The sequence below is a fragment of the Chenopodium album genome, chromosome 11, assembly GCF_948465745.1.
Source record: "Chenopodium album chromosome 11, dcCheAlbu1.1, whole genome shotgun sequence".
Taxonomy (NCBI): domain Eukaryota; kingdom Viridiplantae; phylum Streptophyta; class Magnoliopsida; order Caryophyllales; family Amaranthaceae; genus Chenopodium; species Chenopodium album.
In genome coordinates, this window is record NC_137844.1 from 474,393 (window position 1) to 493,580 (window position 19,188).

The following is a 19,188-nucleotide window of genomic DNA, read 5'->3' on the forward strand; positions in this document are numbered from 1 at the left end:
TTAGCACCCTTCCCTGATTGACAGGGCTATTTTGGTCTTTTCGCTTTGATATTCATGCTGTTCTGAATGAGCTGACGCGTGGCATTCATCCTCTTTGGTTAGCTAAATCAAGTTTTTCCCTTTCGTTTTTCTTTTTCCTTTTCCTCCATTGAAGCTTACTCCGAGCTTCAAATGAGGGCTCGAAGAGTACTCTGTATTTTATCTCTTCTCCATTACAGCAGCTCCTTGAGGTAAGATCTTTTATCAATTTAATAATCATCTAATATCAATTCGAAAATCTAGGGTACATGTTCAATTTATTTTGGTTGATCTTATGGAGTAATTTTCTCAAATTCGATTACTGAGGTAATTTCATATTCTTTTTGGGTTTTAAGTTCTGTTTGTTTTGATGGGTTTTATTCATAATCAGGTGGGTTTTGTTGATAAAATTAGACTTTTGAGGTGCCGAATGGTGGTTGCTTGATGCCGCTGTTGTTTGGCATTAGATTGTGTTGGTTGCGGTTAGAATGTTACCGTGAAGTGGCGAGGAGTAGCAGTAGTAGTAGTTTATGTGGTTGTGTAGCAGGGGAAATGCGGGGGTGTGCGATTGTGTAGTAGGGGAGATGCGCAGTGGCTGTTGTAGTGTTGGTGATGGTGGTTGATGGGCTGCTTGTGGCTGTTGTTGGGCGTAGGTGGAGAATTAATGGTGGTGCGCGATCGGTGAGGTTTGTGGGCTGATGTTGTTGCAGGGGAGATATTGTGACGTGTGAGAGGGCTGTTTGGGATTTTTGTGAAAGTTTTTGGGGTCTAAAGTTTGTAATTGTGATGTGTTTTTTTTATTTTATTTTATTTTTTTAATTTTGGTATTTTTTGTTTGAAAATGCGTTCGGATAATTGATCGTTGTTTTCCTTAAATCGACACCGTTTTGTTATTAATCTAAAGTTTTAATCTTTAATATTGCAGATTAATTGGAGTGGAGTTTTGCTAGCTTTTTTTGGGTTTTTGAAATTTAATGGGGTCAAGAATTTGCATGAACACGTCTTGTGGGGCAAATTCTACAGTCTGATGAAAGAAAGGCAAAGGCTGGGAATTGAAATCTGGTGAAATTGCTGATCTGTGTTTCAACTGCAGGTAACCCCATTTTGCTAATCTTAAATTTGTTTTATTCAATAGTTACCGCCGTTTTTTTGCATTGATATGTAATGTTTTCAAGTAATTCAATTATACCTTGGGATTATTTGCATTATTGGGTTAGTTATGGCTCTTTATTTTTTTAAAAAAATTTAGACGAGCTTAATCCGAAAGGTAGCTCAATGAGCTAAAGAGACGTGAACTTAAGTACTTGTTTTTCATATTAGCTTTGGTGTGATTAGTGCTGACCTCTGGGAGAACGCTATATGCTCCGGAGAATGGGGTTTGGAACATGTCTAAGCAACAAATTTAGCACCTATTTAACAAATGTAGGACTAAAGTTCAAGCTTTTTTTATACTCAACTAAAGTTCAAACTTTGCAATTAGATGATAAACCTTATTATTGTTGATTGAGTTAGCCTTGATTTCTTATTGGTGTGTTTCCTTTTAGGTTTCTATCAAGCCTTTCTCAAAATTTTTGTTTTTGCTAAACCAGTTTCCAACACTAATAGTTGCAACCTAATCAAACGGTGCAGGGACTCGGCTGGTTATGATCTAGCTAAAAGGTTCTGCCACAAGTTTACACATCTATCTCCTGTATGGTACGATCTTAAGAGGTATGCTCTGGTGAACACATTTTGCAATTTGCAAGCTAGCTCTTATACTCAATAGATGACAATTGCTGTGCTCTTATATTATTTCCTCTTCTAAATACTTTGATTTCCTTGGGTGCAATACAAATTAATTTATATGTTTTTATCTGCATTTTTTTCCTCTTTTGCGTGTGTAAGAGATGAAGAGAAAGGAAAAGAGAGGATTTTTTTTTTTTTTTTTTTTTTTTTTTTTTTTTTTTTTTTGGAGTCTTCTTGTTGACAATGATTTTGTAAGTATTTGAACCTTTTTTAAAAAAAAGTTATTTTACATGTGGTCAGTCAAGGGACAAAGTTAGTTCTCGAGGGAAGACACAATGCTGATACAGGATGGATGTCTGAGCTTAGATTGAGAGGAAATGCTCAGGTAACAGGCCAGCTTATTGTACTTGGATGAAAATTTCATATTGCAGAGTCATGCATTCAAATTTCTTTCTGCATGTCACTTCATCTTTTCCGCCCAGCATACTTTTTTGTATCAGGATTAATAATTAAGTGCCTATAGCAACTATAATGAAACTGAAATATACATGTATACTATTTGCCTTTGTCTTTGTGAGTAGATTCTCTCCCCACTTATTTATTCTTTTTGGATTGTCTAAGTTAATAGGATGATCTGTTTTCTTGAATGAACTTTGACTATTGATGTGTAAATTTTACGAAGAGTAGTCCTTGAAGCAGTGCCAAAGGATCTGCTCAGAAACAAGAAACAAAGGGACAAAGCTATTGACCTGCTTATAACAGAGTGCAAGTAAGCATATTATTCTGAATTTTGTTCTTTTTAGCAAGGGTATAACAATAAAATCAACCACAGTTTGATATATTTGTGATTTTAGCCTTTAGTAAATCTATGTGACAACTGTCTCCGGACATGTTAACAAGGTTATGTAACGTGAGTACGTGACTATAATTTTGTGATGGGGGATTGATTTGTTTGTTGTGTTATTGGGTGAATAGGAACCAGTGTTGTTCTTGAAGCCAACATCATCATACTTGGAAAATGGAGGAACCATTGAAATCCCAGCTTCAATGCAGCAAGTTTGGTATGAAGCTGAGCTTGCTGTTGTTATTGGCAAGAAAGCTCGCGATGTTTCTGGATCTCAGGCCTTGGATTGCGTTGGAGGTTTGTCTCTCTTCGCCTTCTTACTCTTTTACTCTCTTTATATATAATAGGCCGCATTTGATTGAAGTTTAATCATTGAGAAATATGGTGAAAATGAACGCAACCTGCTATACCATTATCTATTTTAGAATAATTGACACGCATTGACTTTTTGCACGATTTATATATTAACTTAACTGTAGTTTTTTTTTTATTATTTTATTTAAACAGTGATTATGACTCAAATAGATATTAACACAAATTTTCATTATATTAACACAAATTTTCATAATATTAAAAAAAAAAACTTATTATTTCTATAAAAGTTTTTACCAATGTTTAATTATAGTTAACGATAATAGTTGTTAGCCATTTGACAAAATGAAAATGCAATTTTCATTTCTGGTTTAATAATCAATGTTAATTGATTCATTTGATTGGGATCTAAATCTAATTTTATAAAATGAATTTTGGTAAGTCATGAAATGACTGGGGTCTTTTTGGAGTTTTGGACTGACCACTGTGCTCAGGCCCATCAGGTTAATTGGCAGCCCAAAACCCATTTTTAATCCATAGGAGTATAAATGTGGGAGAATTGACTAAAGAAAATTACTTGCACTGTTTTGGAGCTTTCAATTTTTTTTTTTTTTTTTTTTGACACATTTGGAGCTTTAAATTAAATGTACAATAATAAGTAATATAGAATCACTATTAAAAAGTCTGTCACAAAGCAATTAGCAATGAGATTTGATGACAAGCTCAATATTGTATGGTGAATACTCTGAATTTTTTCTAACTCGAAATAATACTCCTAGATCACAATTGATTTAGTTCGTTATTATGAATGTAATTGAAATTTCATACTCCATAATACCGTGACTATCTCTTGTACTACGTATGTTTTCATGTATAATTGTCTTTTGGGGAAGGGGTACGAGAAACATGTGACATCATACACATACTATTTAAGAGCATACGAGTAATTCGTAGGAAGAGTGAAAGTAGTCCACTTAAAACTTTTTCAACATCCTTTTGAATTAGAATCCTTCTTTAGTATCCTAATGATCTAAAACTACAATTGTTCTTAATTTGGAAAGAAAGCTAATTGCAGTGATCTTGACTTTTCAAGTTATGCTCTTGGACTTGATATGACAGCAAAGGAACTCCAAGCTACTATCAATGTAATGTACTCATTTTTTAACATTAACTAATTATAACATCAACTTCTATTTCTATCAAATATCAGATTGGAAATTAATTATATTAACATAAAAGGTTCCTGTCATGAAATTCTGTAACAAACTTTCAGATGCTGCTCTAACTTTATGTTTCACATTTTCTTCTGGCTGCTAGCTAAGGGACTCGACACGCTTGCACCCATCAGTGAAATGGTAAGATATGATTTGAATAAATACATTCATGTTTTCAAACTCTCTTATATCGAATTCAATACATTATTAGGACATGATATGGCAGGATTATTTATCTTTGGTTTGTCAATTCCCTGCAGATCCCCAAAACTGCAGTGCCTGATCCTCATGACTTGGAGTTGTGGCTAAAGGTTGGTCTATCAGACCTTATTTGCTGTGTTTTTTTAGTTAACTCTGTAATGTATGCGTACTATCCTTGTTTGTGATTGATTGAATAAGATTTAAAGGGCTAGGGAGGAGAGAGAAATGTGTATATATATATATATATATATATATATATATATATATATATATACATATATATATATATATATATATATATATATATATATATATACATATATATATATATATATATATATATATATATATATATATATATATATATATATATATATATATAAAGGTCAGAAGAGAAATATATAGAGTAATAAAGAAAAAACATGGCCGAGAGAGAGAGAGAGTGATAAAGAAAGAGATGGGTCGGAGGAAAAACAAAGAAAGTGAGGTTTGAGCAAAGAGGAAGATAGAGAGAAGCTGAGAGATATAAAGGGGCAAGGAGGAGAGAGGTAAAGAGAGGGGGGAGGGGGAAGAGAGGGGGAGGGTCATACTTAGTCTGAGAGAGAGGGAGAATGAGGGGGGGGGGTGATAATTCTAAGGACGAGAATTGAAGCACTTTGATCAGCAGTAGTTCTAAAGAAAGGAAGGATGTGCATTTTGTAAAGAATTCGAGTGAACAGAAGAAATCCTTAGAAGGAATTAAGATCCTCCTTGCAAAAGACAGATCTTCAGAGAGTGGCTACAATAATACTGGACAAAGTAGGAACTGGACTGATGGCTGTCGGATATGGATTACATACCACCCTGTGTATGAAGCTTGGCATGTTTGTAACACTTTGCAGCAACCAGCCTAGATTTATCGGTTGGAAAGAAAATCTGCTCAACTTAAAGTGATGTTATTAGTTGGTTATATCTGATGCATGATTTTGAGTTAGTTTGAGTGAAGATGGCGACACTATTCATAATATGACTATCATATGTATTCATTTTTTAGGGAGGAATTGGAAAAACAGAGAGGGCTCATGAAAGATATAGGAAGCTGCAAGAACAAGGGAAAACTAAGCAAGTAGAGATAGACTTAAGTTTTAGGATTATATTCTCAACTTTGATGTCAAATACTTATATTGTTTGTGTGTTTTGTACTGTCTGCACTTCTTATAGAAGCAGGATCCTGATGATTTTGAAATCTCATGATGGTTTGATGACATCCTTTACCCTTTTGACTGTCCCAGCTTAATTATTGAATTACCTATATTTTCTGAATGATAAGGATATAAGATTATCATAAATAAGTTGGGTTAATACTTATATTGTTTGTGTGTTGTGTACTATAGTATTGTTTGATGATTGTTTCATAATTTGTGCTCTGTGGCTTGAGTTGTGATATGTGAAGATGTCTTTGTTAATCACCTTATATTGTTTTCACAATCTACTCTTCCAATATTCTATATCATATTAATGAAGTTTGTAAAGAGTGTACGAGTGATTTATTAATATTTTAAAGTGTGAAGAATTTTATGTGATTTTTGGAGCCTAATTGAATTAAGCACAAATTTGAGCTTACTAAAGTACAAGTAAAATTAAACTCAGTTTAGTCATGTCGGTATACAGATGATGAATTCATGTCATGTGTAGGGGGGCAGCATCACGCAGTTGCTATCTAAGTTACATCACTGATTTTTAATCTGCCCACAGCTACTACTTCTCAAGAAAGTCATTTTTATGGATATCAAGATGTAAAATTAGGGTAATTTAACGGGGGGGAGGCAAAAGCAGCTTGTACTTCAGAAATTTAAGGACCCTAATTTTACAGCAGCTTGTACTTCAGAAATTATATAGAGTTTTGTCTGGGTGTTTAAATTAATATAGTCTTAAGACTCTTGGTTCAGCTAACTATACTAGAAATTTTTTCAAAAAAAAAAAAAAACACACACACACACACCCTATACTAGAATAAGTTGATCCATTCCATGTATTTTTGCTTCTTGTATCCTTCCATTAAACCTTTATCTGGTTAAATATGCTATCAAAAATAGTGACCTGCCAGCTCTTCATGTACAGACCAAAATTATGCTATCAAAAAGTTTTTGAATTGTTTTTTTTTTGTTCTTTGTTGTGCTTATAGTTCCAAATTCTTGCAGATTTATGTGTTTGCGCTGATGGTGGGGTTGAATGTTCAAGAAAATGAAAATATTGCAGATATGTGTTTATTTTACGGCTGAATTGCAATGGAATGGTTGGATAGTCAAAGCTGTAAGAGTTAGCACCAACATGATTCCGAGTTCTTACATTCATTTATGTGTATGTTATGCCTATTTTTTCTGTTATGAATAGTATTTTTGTAGGGTTCTTGAAAAATGGTGTAAACTCAAATTTGTGTGTTGATATAGGCTTTTATTCTGTTTTTTTTTTCTTTTTTTTTTTTGGGCTCAAAATCATGAATCTAATTTTTAAGAGCTGAATAACATAATACGAAGTACATAGTTATTGAAATATTTGTCATATATTCTAAAGTTATGAGAGTTTTTAGCAGGTAAATTTGTTACTTAATTGATGTTTCAAGCAAGAACTTCAAATGATTTTTGGAGCCTAATTTGACAATTCTAATAATGGAGTTGAGTGTGGTTGCTTCGTCGAGTGCTCTTCCCAGTTCACCTGGCTGTTAGCCTACCAAACACTTGCAATGATTCAAGTATCAGTTATTCAACAATATATTGAGAGAGGGATGGGAAAAAAGTAATGTAAAATGTGTATTCATGTAAAAAGTTACAATAAAAGATAAAAGAATACACAATATATTTAGAGGGGGAGGGGGAAAAAGTACAACCTAAAATTTATAAATTCATTATTGTTAACAAGTATGACTTCCGTCACATTTTGCTAATCGGAGCATGTTAAAAACTTTATGTGATCAATCATTTTTAAATTTCAACTAACTACTCATGTTATAATTAATGAATATCCTAAGATAATTATTTACTTAGCATCATCATCAACTGATTTATTAGCTTGCAATAAGTATCAAAAGCATTTTTTGAAGATATCTTGCAGTATGAAATAGTACAGTTAGAATATTATGTCAATCTAAAAGAGGATTCAAGGGGTTTCCAAAAAAAAAAAAAGGATTCAAGGCAAGAAGGAGAAGGAGAAGGAGATGGATTTATTTGAAATAAGTGCTAAAAGCAGAGATTGGGAGAAGAGTAAAGCATGTTCACATTTACTGAATTTAGCTGAACTGAGCTGAGTTGAGCTGAACTGATTGATTTATTTGAAATAAGTGCTAAAAGGAGAGATTAGAAGGAGATGGATTTATTTGAAATAAACTTATTGATTATCTCATTGTGATTGATTATCTCATAGTGAACATGAATTATATAAAAGCACTATTAACAAAGATATTGTGCTAGATTGAGAAGGGAGGGGGGGGGGGGAGGGTCTAGGAGAAAAGAATGAAGTAATTGATCCCTCTGTCTCTCTCAGCTTCTCTCTATCTCCATCTTTCTTCCGACCTCCCTCTCTTAATCTCAATAAGTATATGTATTATATACAATATACTTAAATTAGGAGTCTAACCACACTTGTCTATGTTCATTTTAATTTGAGTAAGGGTTGGTATTAACACATTAAACTGATGCAAGCAACTTCCCTTTTACTAATCCTCCAATCGCCTTGATCGCACCACCCTGTTTGTCAATCCTTCCATCACTTTGATCACACCACCCAGTTTTTCAATCCTCCACTTAAACCTCCAATTGCCTTGATCGCACCACCCATTTTGCCAATCCTCCAATCACCTTGATCGTTCCACCCAGTTTTCCCATCCTCCAATCACCTTGATTGCACCACCCAATTTGCCAATCCTCCAATCGCCCTAATCGCACCACCCAGTTTGTTAATCATCTAATCTCCTTTATCGCATCATCCAGTTTGCCAATTCCCCATTCACAACACCTAATTTACCAATCCTTTAATCACACACTCACTGGCTCACATTGATGTAATTTGTACTTTTCAATGATTTTAATCAACTTACCCATATATTACATTAATTCCTTAGCAGCACAATCTATTCTATCATATTTCAACTTTGATCAACGCCAACATCTATACCTAACTTGTTACAAATAATAAAACGTTATAAATAATCTACACATATATCATCGCATAATTGCACATTAATCACCAAGGATAGATCACCAAATTGGGGGACTGCGCGACTCCAGTTTTAATTCAAGCATTAGTTATGCGCAATTTAGGTGATGAGGATCAAGCCTGATGATTAAAGAAAGAAAGGAATACTCGAGGATGTTCACCAAAAAAACAAGACTGTATTCAAGAAAATATTAGGGAACAGTTGTAATGATTTGATTAGTTGATGATAAAGCCATTACAATGCTAAAACTATATTAATAACTCATTTCGTACAATCTTTCTGTTATAACAAAATGCTAAATATCTCGCCAATCATTCCCCTTAATAACATGCTCATATGCCTTCAGCATGCCATCCGATGTTGCCCACTCTAGCCTCTATGTTTGCATCATTATGTACTATAACTAAAGTGATCATTAGCAAAATTAAAATACATTAACACATAAAATACGACTAATTACACACTAATCACGAGACGAAATCACATTGGGGGACCGCGCGCGTAGCGCGCGGGCCAACAACTAGTTATAAATAAAGATACCAAACATTATTTTCTTGACTGGTCCTTAATCTCTTTTTAGGCGTCATTTGATTGCATTGACTAATAGATAACACTTATACTATCGAATTTTCATCTAAACATGTTGTTCGGTTGATTATATAACTTGATTAGAAATTTTCACAAGAAATCATTTCCTTCATTTGAAACGTGTAAATGTATTAAACAACTCAGTACATCTTATATGAATCGAAAAGGATTTGAACCATAGAACACTGCCCTAAAAATACATGGGACTATGGGAGTGTGTCACTACGCCAATTCACTCGATTAAAAAAGGTAACAAACATGCGGTCCCTCTTGTAAGAAACTAACAACATTTGTTTACTTAAGGAAAAGCTAAAGGACAAATATTTTGCGCAGCACCGAACCACAGCACTAGCTAAGGTCAATTATTATATACTAGTACACTATGAATGTGCTCTGACATAGGAAAAAGAGAACATTTTTGACAATTTTAACGAAGCTCAGAGCATAAAAAGCTTCCATCACTAAAACTCACACAACTCTAAGCTGCCAACCTACTGTTTAATATTCAAAAGAAGCCACCTAAAATTCTGTGTTGCCCTGGTCAACAAATTAGCCGTGCCACACGGGAGGCCCTTTTGTTTATATTAAGGAGTGTCTATTTAGTATTCGGCTTAATATTAGACAAATAATAATGTTACCGAATATTGTATATTTATTCTCATAATGTACAAAATATATATGTATTACAGAGTATTATACAATAAGAAGTGAAAGGGTTTACAAGTTGATTCACCCTTAAGGTAGTTCCATACATGTTCATGAAAGCCTTAAGCTTCTCAAACTTTGAAGATATACTACACATAGCAACTTCATTCCATGGAAGATCGACTTAGGTAGTAATTCGATCTGTAGCTCAGGAGGGATAGACAAGAGGTGAAATGATGAGTTGGAAGGTTATGTTAAACTCTAGTTAACTAATATACCGAATCCGTGTTCAATGAAGAATACCTTGGTTCGGATAGAAACTAGGGTTAAGAAGATTGGACCAGGCCTTACAAGGTCAAGAAAAGGTCTTACAAGGTCAAGAAAAAGAGAATAAAAAAAAAAAGATAGGTGGAGTAATAAAGCTCAGGTAGGATAGCACCGAATAAAAGGCTAAGAATTGATAGCTAATGATAGTGATGAGAAGCTTCTTCTTCCTTCTTCACTACTATCATGATGCGTGTTTGTTGTTGAGAGATCAACCGTGTTCCGGAGCTCTTGTACACCTTGTTGATGAGCATGGCCACAGTGTTTTAGGGCAGCAAAGGAGGATCTGTGCATGCCATCAACAAAGAAATTAGTAATAATCAGTGGGAAATAAAGCATGTATGAATCATATTATAAATAAATATATATATCAACTAATTATAAACATCAAGTTTAGATTTATTTAAGTTGATGATGCATGTAACAGAAAAGCTTATAATAATACTAACAAAATAATCATGAAATGATATATAGAAGTATACTTAATTACCTCATACTGTAAACCATTGATTGGGTTGAAGATATATGGAAGAAGAGTAGTTTGGATGGGATATGATAATACGGTAAATGGGGCCCTTGCATAAGCTAGAGAAGAACGAGGTTGAGTGAGGAGAGAGAAAGGAGCGAGGTCTGTATTCAGACTTGAGACTCAGACTCAGACTTATATATATGCCCAATATGGGGACAAGGATAGTAGCCCACACATGGTCAATCAATCAATCAATCAATCACCACACATGGTGACCACTATTAATTATCCACTTATTTCCCTGTTGTTTTGGTTCTATTATTATTGTTGATTACTTTTACAATTTTTAGGTCGAAATTTTAAACATTGATGTTTGACTAATAGTAATAAGAAGATCAAGTCAAATTTTTAATGTTACTTGATAACTAGTTGCGTAGTTGTTAAGTTCGTGCGTTGTCAAAAATTCAAGGTTAATCACATTGCTTAAAAGTTAAAAGTAATAACAATGCATTTTTATAAAATATGAAGTATCAATTTTAATAAAATATAAAGTATTAATTTTATGTAATTTTATTGGGTGTAGAGAGAGTCACAAAAAAAAAAAAAAAAAAAAGTCACAAAGAATAATGATATATAGTATAATATAATCCACGGAGTACAATTTAGCATTGGAGAATGAGCATTGAGGTGATTTTTGTGCATATTTGTGCTTCCATAAAAATCTTGAGAGGCCTATTTGGGCTAATCTATCTAATTTACACCTTAAATTATAATTTTGCACTCGTTCTCATCATATCATGTCTTAAGTTGTTTACTTTGGTCATATATGCTATACATTGCCTTGGTTAGGCTTTTTTTTCATGCTCATGCCTTTTGAAAAACTTCTTACTCAGTCTATGACCATATATACTATTAGGTTTTTTTTAGCACCTATGCATTGTGCCTTTTATTCCTAGGCCCTTGGTTGGGTAGGCTATGGTGCATACTTGTAATCATGCAATACTTATCAATTTGCTCTTTTGAAAAATATATCTTTATTAACAACGTGAAACCTATGTGGAGAGTGGAAAATTAATTCAATTCAAAGTATTAATCAAACCTGATATTATAACATATACTCATACTTTGTTCTTAGTTTGATAAGAAAACAATTAGTTTAAATAAAATCCACTTCTTACTTTATCTGACTCTAATTATTTATCACATTTGACTTTTCACAATCTTTAATACCAATACATGTTTAAAAATTCAAGTGTAAAAATTTTTATCCCATAATTTACCAAAAACCACAAAAATATGTTGATACTTCATTAACTCGTTAAATTGATATCGGTTGGAGAAGATTTTACATTTTAGAGTCAAACGTTATTGATTTGTCACTCATCTTCCCTCGAAAATTTTGCTTACTAGAACACTAACCAAAGGGTGTTCTTCACTTCTTCCAACCTCCCTACCATTTTTCCCCAAATTGAAAAATTGAAGATCAAATTGATTTAGGGCATATTCAAAGTTACCCAGAAATCGAACTAACTCGCTCTCCCAGATATATTAATAATCAGATCTGGAGAATTTATCTGGAAAAGGCAGAGCGAAAGATGGATGCAAAAGACATTCTGGGAATAACCAAAAACGCATTGCCATTATCACAAGAGAAGAAGTCTAAACCTCCCAAAGAACCTCACCGGAAGCCCGATGGCATTTCTCGCGAGGTTTTGATAATTTTCTCTCTCCTCCTTTCTGCCCTTTGAATTTCATAATTTTGGGAAGATGTTGAATTATTGATTGTATGAAAAATGAATAGGTTTACATGCTTACTGGAGGAGTTCCACCTCTTATGCCTGCAATTGATGTCGCTCAGCTCAAGAAACGTCCACCAACTGATGAGAAGGTCACACCCTTTTGCTTATTTTCTATCATTTTGTCTTTTGATTTTGTGATTCCAAATTGCTTGGAAAATCTCGTCTTGGAATGAATTTGTCATTGAGTCGTAGTCATGTAATAAAGAAGTTACATTAATGTTACTTCAACTCATCATTTTACTGGATTTACAGCCATGTAAGTTAGATAATTGACACTTCAATGGTATGAATTACTTCGTATTTTCTTAGTTAAGTTTAAGCAGTGAGTAACATAGGTTCCATGGGCTCTTGCTTAATCTGGGTGCTTGTCAAATGTATCGATGAACGACTGAAAGTAGTTCTAATTGTCTTGGAGGGTGATGCACCTTTGGTTGGAGCATGAATGCTAATTTGTATTTAAGTCACCCATTTTCTATGTCTTGAGCAGGTTACTTGGCAATGGCTTTCGTTCACAAATTCAGCTCGGAAAGATAATTTGGAGCTTTACCACTGGGTATGCGTTTCTTCACTTTGATCTCTTCTGTCTTAGTATATGAAATTGTTTGATTTTTATATTGAGCATTAACTGAATTTTCCAATTCTTCATGTAGGTCAGAGTTGTAAATGGTGTGCCTCCAACTGGTGATTATCCTTTTGCCAAATATAACAAGGTATGCAAATTGCTGTATATTATTCCTTAGACAATTTAAGAATAAACATGTTACAACGGATGGATATATATTAGCCTGTCTCGTATTTTGGGGGCATGGGTGGAGAGGGATGGTAGGATATGGAAAAATAGCTTTCTAAATTGTACCATACAATAGTAGGGACTGAATGAGCAACCTCTTCTCTCCCAGCTTGAGGATTGGTTAGACAGGGTTTGAGCAACCTCATGGTCTGAGTAATTGGAGCTTCTGCCCCTTGTGCTCCCACATTATTCCTAATGATTTGGCTTTTTGGCTGCTTTGCTATATTAATTACCGAAATGACATTCTTTTTGTATTTGTGTCCCAGTCAGTTGATATTATCAAATACACAGACGAGGAGTACGAGAACTACTTGACAGATCCTGTAGGTATCAATTCATAATAAATACTTCCTCTGTTCTTTATCTATTGCAAGTTTGCAACATGTGAAATTTTGGGTTTTGACTTTTGACCATTTATCTTTTGTTATCTTTTTGTAAAAATTGAAAAGTTTACTTTGAAAGTGTATATCGAGATTCCAGACGAATGAAACAAGACCCCATATAACTGTAATTTTCCTTTTGTAAAAATCACAATAGGTGGTCAAAGGGTTGTGTTTGAAGGGTAAAAACCCAAATGCTTCAATAGGAAAAGAACAAAGGAAGCCGTTTAATACATAACAAATTTATTTTGATCTTGATATTTCACCTTGAATTGCATATATTAGGACTTTAGAAAAATTTATTCTGCAATTACTGTCTGCTTAGTTGAGTTTGTTGAGATTTTATCCAAGGATTCACTGTGCATGAACATTGTCATTTCACGCATCTTATTTGAGTTTGCTGGTTTTTTTTCTGGGGTGTTCATCCTTCATAAAAAATTTCTTGCCTAGTATCCTATGCTGCTTAAGCACATAAAATAACGTACAGCTGCATCTTATTCGTTAACCCTTTTTTTTTCCCTCTGTTTTGGCATTATCTTCTTTCCAGAAATGGACCAAGGAAGAGACAGATACCTTATTTGAGCTGTGTGAGAGGTTCGATCTCCGCTTTGTCTTAATAGCTGATAGGTTTCCATCGCATCGGACTGTGGAGGAGTTGAAGGATCGATATTATAGTGGTATTTCTCTGCTAACCTTGTGTTTCATACCTCTCTCTCTCTCTCTCTCTCTCTCTCTCTGCATTTTCTGAAGTGTTTTGCTTGGAAAATGTTTAAATATGAATTAATTTCTTCAGCTAATTCAATCCTTTTTACTTAACTTCGTATTCTTTTATATAGTGACTAGAGCTTTACTGATAGCTAGAGCTCCATCTCCTGCTGATGTTTCTGGGCATCCATTGATTAAGGTATGGTGAACTGATCAATAAATCGTTTAACTTTCTATTAAGATTTAGGATATCAACGAGCTAAATCGAACTGAGTGTTTAGCCGTTTGATTTAGGCTTGATAAGAAAACACGCAAGTAGCATAAATTAAACAACTGAGCTTTATTTTGCTTGTTCAAGCTGGGCTAATTTAAGTTCTTTTGTTGTTTGAGTTAGCTTATGAGTAGGCTGTTAAAATTTGTGCTCAACCTTGAGCTGAGCTACAATAATGTGCAACAACAACAATGTAAACGAGATTTTTTGTTAATGAGTTATAATAAATGAGCAAGATCGAATTTAAACGGATATATTAATAAACATGCTATTATTAAAAAAAATTAATATTAAAATAACCATTTTTTATGATATACATTTTGGTTATCTTTTGTGCTTTACTAACGTATTTAAAAAAAAATGGGCATAGATTTTTTTAATTAATAATATTCGAGCTTGAACGAGCTTATAAACAAACATGAATGAGCATATAAACAAACATGAACAAAGCTGCCCATGAGCCTTAAGAAGTCAAATTCTAAGCTTTTTGAGCTAGGCTTTTTACTAAACGAACTTGAAATTTTTGTTCATGTCGTTTGTTTATTAACGAACTAGCTTTGATTAAGTTTGTTCACAAGCTGTTCACGAATGCGTCGGCTAATTGATATCCCTATTAAGGTTTCTGCTTGTAATTGTATTAACATATTGTTGCAACCTGCTTTCATGTAATAGGAACCGTACAATGCAAAACAGGAGACAGAGCGCAAGCGTGCTTTGTCAATGGTTCTTTCTCAAACAAAACATCAAGAGCGCAAGGATGCTGAGGTCTGCACTTTATTGTGTTATCTATAGTCTGCAAAGCTATATTGTAGCCTTAATAGCAATCTTTGTTAGAATTCTAGGTATTAGCTAACTTGTTATTAGTGCATATCATTGTCACTTCATATTGTGTTTTCTTGTTTTTCAGGTTCTTGCTGAAGCTAAAAGAATTCAAGAGGCACGTTTGTTGGCTAAGGTATTCTACGAGTCGGGATGCTATCTGCTTGATTTATGTTTAAAAAATTATTATTAAAGAGGATATGTTGAGCATGCACTTACCTCTACTTTTATGTGACTGTTCACTCAATGTGATTGGTAGGGGCAATAGTGCTTTTTACTCAAAAAACTGGCCAGCTTTTGTAGTCCATACTCTTTGCTTGTGCATCTGCAATATTTCTGGTATTGATTTCTAAAGGGTCTTGTTATCTTCAAGGGTGAGATAGAGTATGAGACTGAAAACTGTATACAGCTATCTTTGAAATGATCGGTCCATATATTTTGTACCTTTTGATTTTGATGATCATTTTCTTAACCTATCATGTATTGTTAATGCTTTCTGGTCTTACTTGTCCTCTACCTTTTTTCTACCCCTCTTTGAATGTGTTTGAGCTTGTCATTCATATTTTTTCAGCTATAAAATGGCTCATGTAAAATGCTTTTAGTTATTGGAGATAACAAGAAATTTCTTCTTCCTGATAATTGATTTAGGCTATGATCATGACTATGAGAAAATGGCCCTATTCTGTGTTAGGATTTAGGAAATAAGCAAATTTCTGCTGACTGCTCAGTATATTTCCCTTTAATGATTAAAATTTGAGCTTTTCTTTCTATATATGAACTTTTTGGTCGTGATTTGAGCTAATCTGAACTAATTTTTCTGTAACTAATGGTCCTTAGCCTAGCTAATCTTAAGTTATTTTAGCTGTGAATTTTTCATGGGTAGGTCTTAATTGAATTTGTTTTCCCTGAAATTTTTATTTCAGCCAAGGTGAATTGGACAAAGTCCAAGTTCTTAGATTTTCAGGCGCCTTGTATGTTTGTAACTAGCTACAACATACATGCGGTAAAGAATAACACAATGTTTCGTCACACTAGAATATTTTTCCTTAAACTCGTTGAAACTGTGTCAATTTTCTACTATTTTGTAGTTGAATGCCATGTATCTCTTTAAGGGTTGGATTGCATATCTAATTGGTTGGCACCAATTTTTTAAATATGTTTTATCTTTTCTGCCACCGGTCAACCAATCATGCAGAGGGAGAATAGAAGACCTTGACTTATGATTTTTCAATATGTATTCCAGGAAGCTGAGGAGTCAGAGTTACCGGCAACCTCGGATGTTGGTGCAGATGCTGATCGCACTGCTCATCCTGGTTCTGTATCACCTATCTCTGCAGCTCCTGCTGCAGCAGATAATGCTGCTACCCTGGCCTCTCTTCGCTCGGTGAGTTCCTTTAGGAACAGTCTCTCTGAACCTTTTTCTTGTGTCAATGTATCACTAATCGTCAAATAGCTCATCTATCCCATGTCATTTGTCAGGAATTTGCAAATTGTAATATTGTAGGTATAAAATTCAGTGAATGAATATTTATATTACCTCTGAACTATTTGCAGATGCGTGTATACTTGAGGACATATGCTCTTGACCAAATGGTACAGGCTGTTAGCTCTTCTGCTGGTCTTCGAACAATCAAGCGAGTTGAGCAGACTTTGCAAGATCTTGGGGTTTGTTCTTTATCTTTCGTTAAATTTGTTTTATTATCCATAATAAACTGGTTTTACAAATATGGTGTGATATATGTGATGCTGAAGCTATATGTAGAGGGGAAATAACTACTGAATCTTTAGTGTATATGGGGTTTGAAGTGGTTGACTTCATATTAACCTAGCTAGTTCTCGAATTCTGAGACCTTGAATCTCTTAAAGAATATCTGCTGTTGATAGCAATATGTCATCTATTGTAGAAAATAGAAAGTGGTTAATGATATTAAATCTTTGACATTTAGAAACTATGCTGTGGTACAACAGTTATGGTCTTCCAATAGAGCACCACCTCTTTTTCCCCCCTTATATCTTGTGTGTGTGTGTGTGTTCACGGATGTGCAGTAAGGCAGAAGTGACATTGACACATCATAGAGGATTATGTGACTCTTAATGAGAAAAAAAATGACTTTGACTGTCTTATTGTATGCATGCATCTTATCTTATGGTCTATCTAAAAATGTGATTGCAACTTGCATTGGGTCCAATTTGCTTCATCATTGGAGCCTGTATAAGCACCTGCCCTATGATGCAAATCTTTTTGTTGAACCTGAATTATATTCCTGCTCTTTGAGTTTTTGTAAGTAGTTGGTAAATAACTGGCCCACTAAGGCCAAATTTACTTGGTGCGTTTGGCTATATGTGGGGTTATTTGTTCTCATGTTAGGAGTGCAAACCAAGGAATGTCATTAGTCCTTACTATATTTTTAGCTGCCAGCCACCTAAGCCCTTCCAGCTCCATTCCCATTCCCTTGGACCAAAGAAATAGAGAAATCCCGCTTCAATCCCTACTCCCATTGATGTGTAGTTGTGTACCCTCTCTATTTACAGGTTCAGATAATTATTTTAGAGAGCGGAAAAGATATAAAAGGATGACCTCTTATAAGCTTAAATAATGCCTTTTGGAGCAGATGCATAACTCTGGAGCTCCATCTCACCATTTTGTTTCTCATCAACTTGTTTCCTTCTTCTTGTTGGATTAATTTTATGTAGGATTAAATTGCCTTTTTCTTTCAGGTTAATTTGAAGCCAAAGGTCCCAACAAAATCTGTATGTGCCGAGCATCTTGAATTGAGAAAGGAGATTTTAACTTTACTGAATCTTCAAAAGCAGGTAATTTGCTCCCTGAGGTACAAAAAATTTAGATTGACTGTGTCCTGTATATTTAACTGAGTTATGGTAACTTGCAATCTTAGTTTCAGTACAAGGAGGCAGAGGGTTCTTCTTATCGTGAGGGATCATACACTGACACTCCAGAAACACCTAAGGTTTGAACTCCATGTTTCAATAGTATCAGTATTTTGAATTTTGATGTGGCTTGAAATGACCATCAACTTTTCTTATATAGCATTGCTTCATCCAGCTTATTACTTGTTTTTTTTTATTAAAAAAAAAAAAAAAAAAAAAAACATTTTTGTTGCTCTTAGTGGCTTGATGCTTAAGATGTGTTTTCATGTGTATAAACTGGACTTCATAATTTTAATTTGAAATTGAAGTACTAGATAAAATTATGTTCTTTTTTACTTTGCTGGAACCTGAATGTTTCCTTGTCTGTCTGTTTAACAGCGCTCCCAACGTGCTGGGGATCAGGACCGCCCTTTTGTTCCTGAGCCAAGTTTTGGAGGTGAATATTTCTCACCTACTTTTGGTTTGTCTTTAATGGCTTTTCTTAATAATTAGATGGCTAACAAGTCACTGTGTTGCTAAACTTATTTTCTATTACAGGGGATAGAGTCGGTAAAAGGGATCAGAAAAGAAAGGTAAATGTAGTTCTTTCTGTAAATTGCATTTTACTTGTCTGTTTCATTTTTTAGCTCCCAATTTTAAAATTCTTCTAAAAAAAAACTGTGATTATAACTTGAAGGGGCCTGGAAGATCATCAGATGCTCCATCATCACCAGCAACCAAAAGGGCTCGGAAATTGAAAGCAGATGGATGATTGCAGCACCATGCCTTAGAATTAGGAGCTTTAACTTTCTGATGGATGTATTATGTCACTGTTTTTTAGTGCCACAAACTCATTTGTATCCCTTCTTAGGGTAAAAATCTTTTGCATCTTACATTGAATAAATTCAATCCTTTTGATATTAGTGTATATTATGCTATCCACTCCAGCAATGGTTTTTCCCAATTTAACGTGCAAATTATAATCTGTTACTAAAAGACGTCAACATTACGATAGGCTTCTTCC

The 19,188-nt window shown here is 34.2% G+C and overlaps 1 protein-coding gene and 1 long non-coding RNA gene across 6 annotated transcripts; both read left to right on the top strand.

Annotated features, from left to right (window-relative positions):
• The first annotated feature begins 271 nt into the window (after positions 1 to 271).
• LOC145568106 (uncharacterized) lies at positions 272 to 7,097 on the top strand. 4 transcript variants are annotated; one of them, XR_014095771.1, is made up of 9 exons: positions 272 to 1,111; positions 1,648 to 1,728; positions 2,044 to 2,128; positions 2,431 to 2,512; positions 2,719 to 2,884; positions 3,975 to 4,044; positions 4,217 to 4,254; positions 4,374 to 4,424; positions 6,495 to 7,097. It is a non-coding gene; the product is annotated as an uncharacterized LOC145568106 (long non-coding RNA). The 4 variants fall into 4 exon arrangements; XR_014095770.1 differs by having other exon boundaries at positions 2,044 to 2,512; XR_014095773.1 differs by having other exon boundaries at positions 2,044 to 2,512; positions 3,993 to 4,044.
• A 4,807-nt stretch (positions 7,098 to 11,904) lies between these two features.
• On the top strand, positions 11,905 to 19,105 carry LOC145567063 (SWR1-complex protein 4-like). Of its 2 annotated transcripts, none has more exons than XM_081626290.1 (16): positions 11,905 to 12,241; positions 12,334 to 12,420; positions 12,819 to 12,884; positions 12,982 to 13,041; positions 13,388 to 13,444; positions 14,049 to 14,178; positions 14,338 to 14,405; positions 15,150 to 15,242; positions 15,385 to 15,432; positions 16,540 to 16,680; positions 16,851 to 16,961; positions 18,015 to 18,110; positions 18,200 to 18,265; positions 18,564 to 18,621; positions 18,723 to 18,757; positions 18,862 to 19,105. In XM_081626290.1, the coding sequence occupies exons 1-16, from the start codon at positions 12,128 to 12,130 to the stop codon at positions 18,934 to 18,936; spliced, it is 1,305 nt and encodes a 434-aa protein (XP_081482416.1). In that variant the 5' UTR covers positions 11,905 to 12,127; the 3' UTR covers positions 18,937 to 19,105. The 2 variants fall into 2 exon arrangements, with proteins under 2 accessions (XP_081482416.1, XP_081482415.1); XM_081626289.1 differs by having other exon boundaries at positions 18,194 to 18,265; positions 18,862 to 19,100.
• Positions 19,106 to 19,188: the final 83 nt, after the last annotated feature.

Bases quoted from the DNA above. Each gene is read 5' to 3' on its own strand.
- LOC145567063 (XM_081626289.1), top strand. From the start codon at position 12,128: ATGGATGCAAAAGACATTCTGGGAATAACCAAAAACGCATTGCCATTA. The intron at 13,042-13,387 runs GTATGCAAATTG...TTTGTGTCCCAG, and splicing joins CTTTTGCCAAATATAACAAG to TCAGTTGATATTATCAAATA. The intron at 14,406-15,149 runs GTATGGTGAACT...TTCATGTAATAG, and splicing joins CTGGGCATCCATTGATTAAG to GAACCGTACAATGCAAAACA.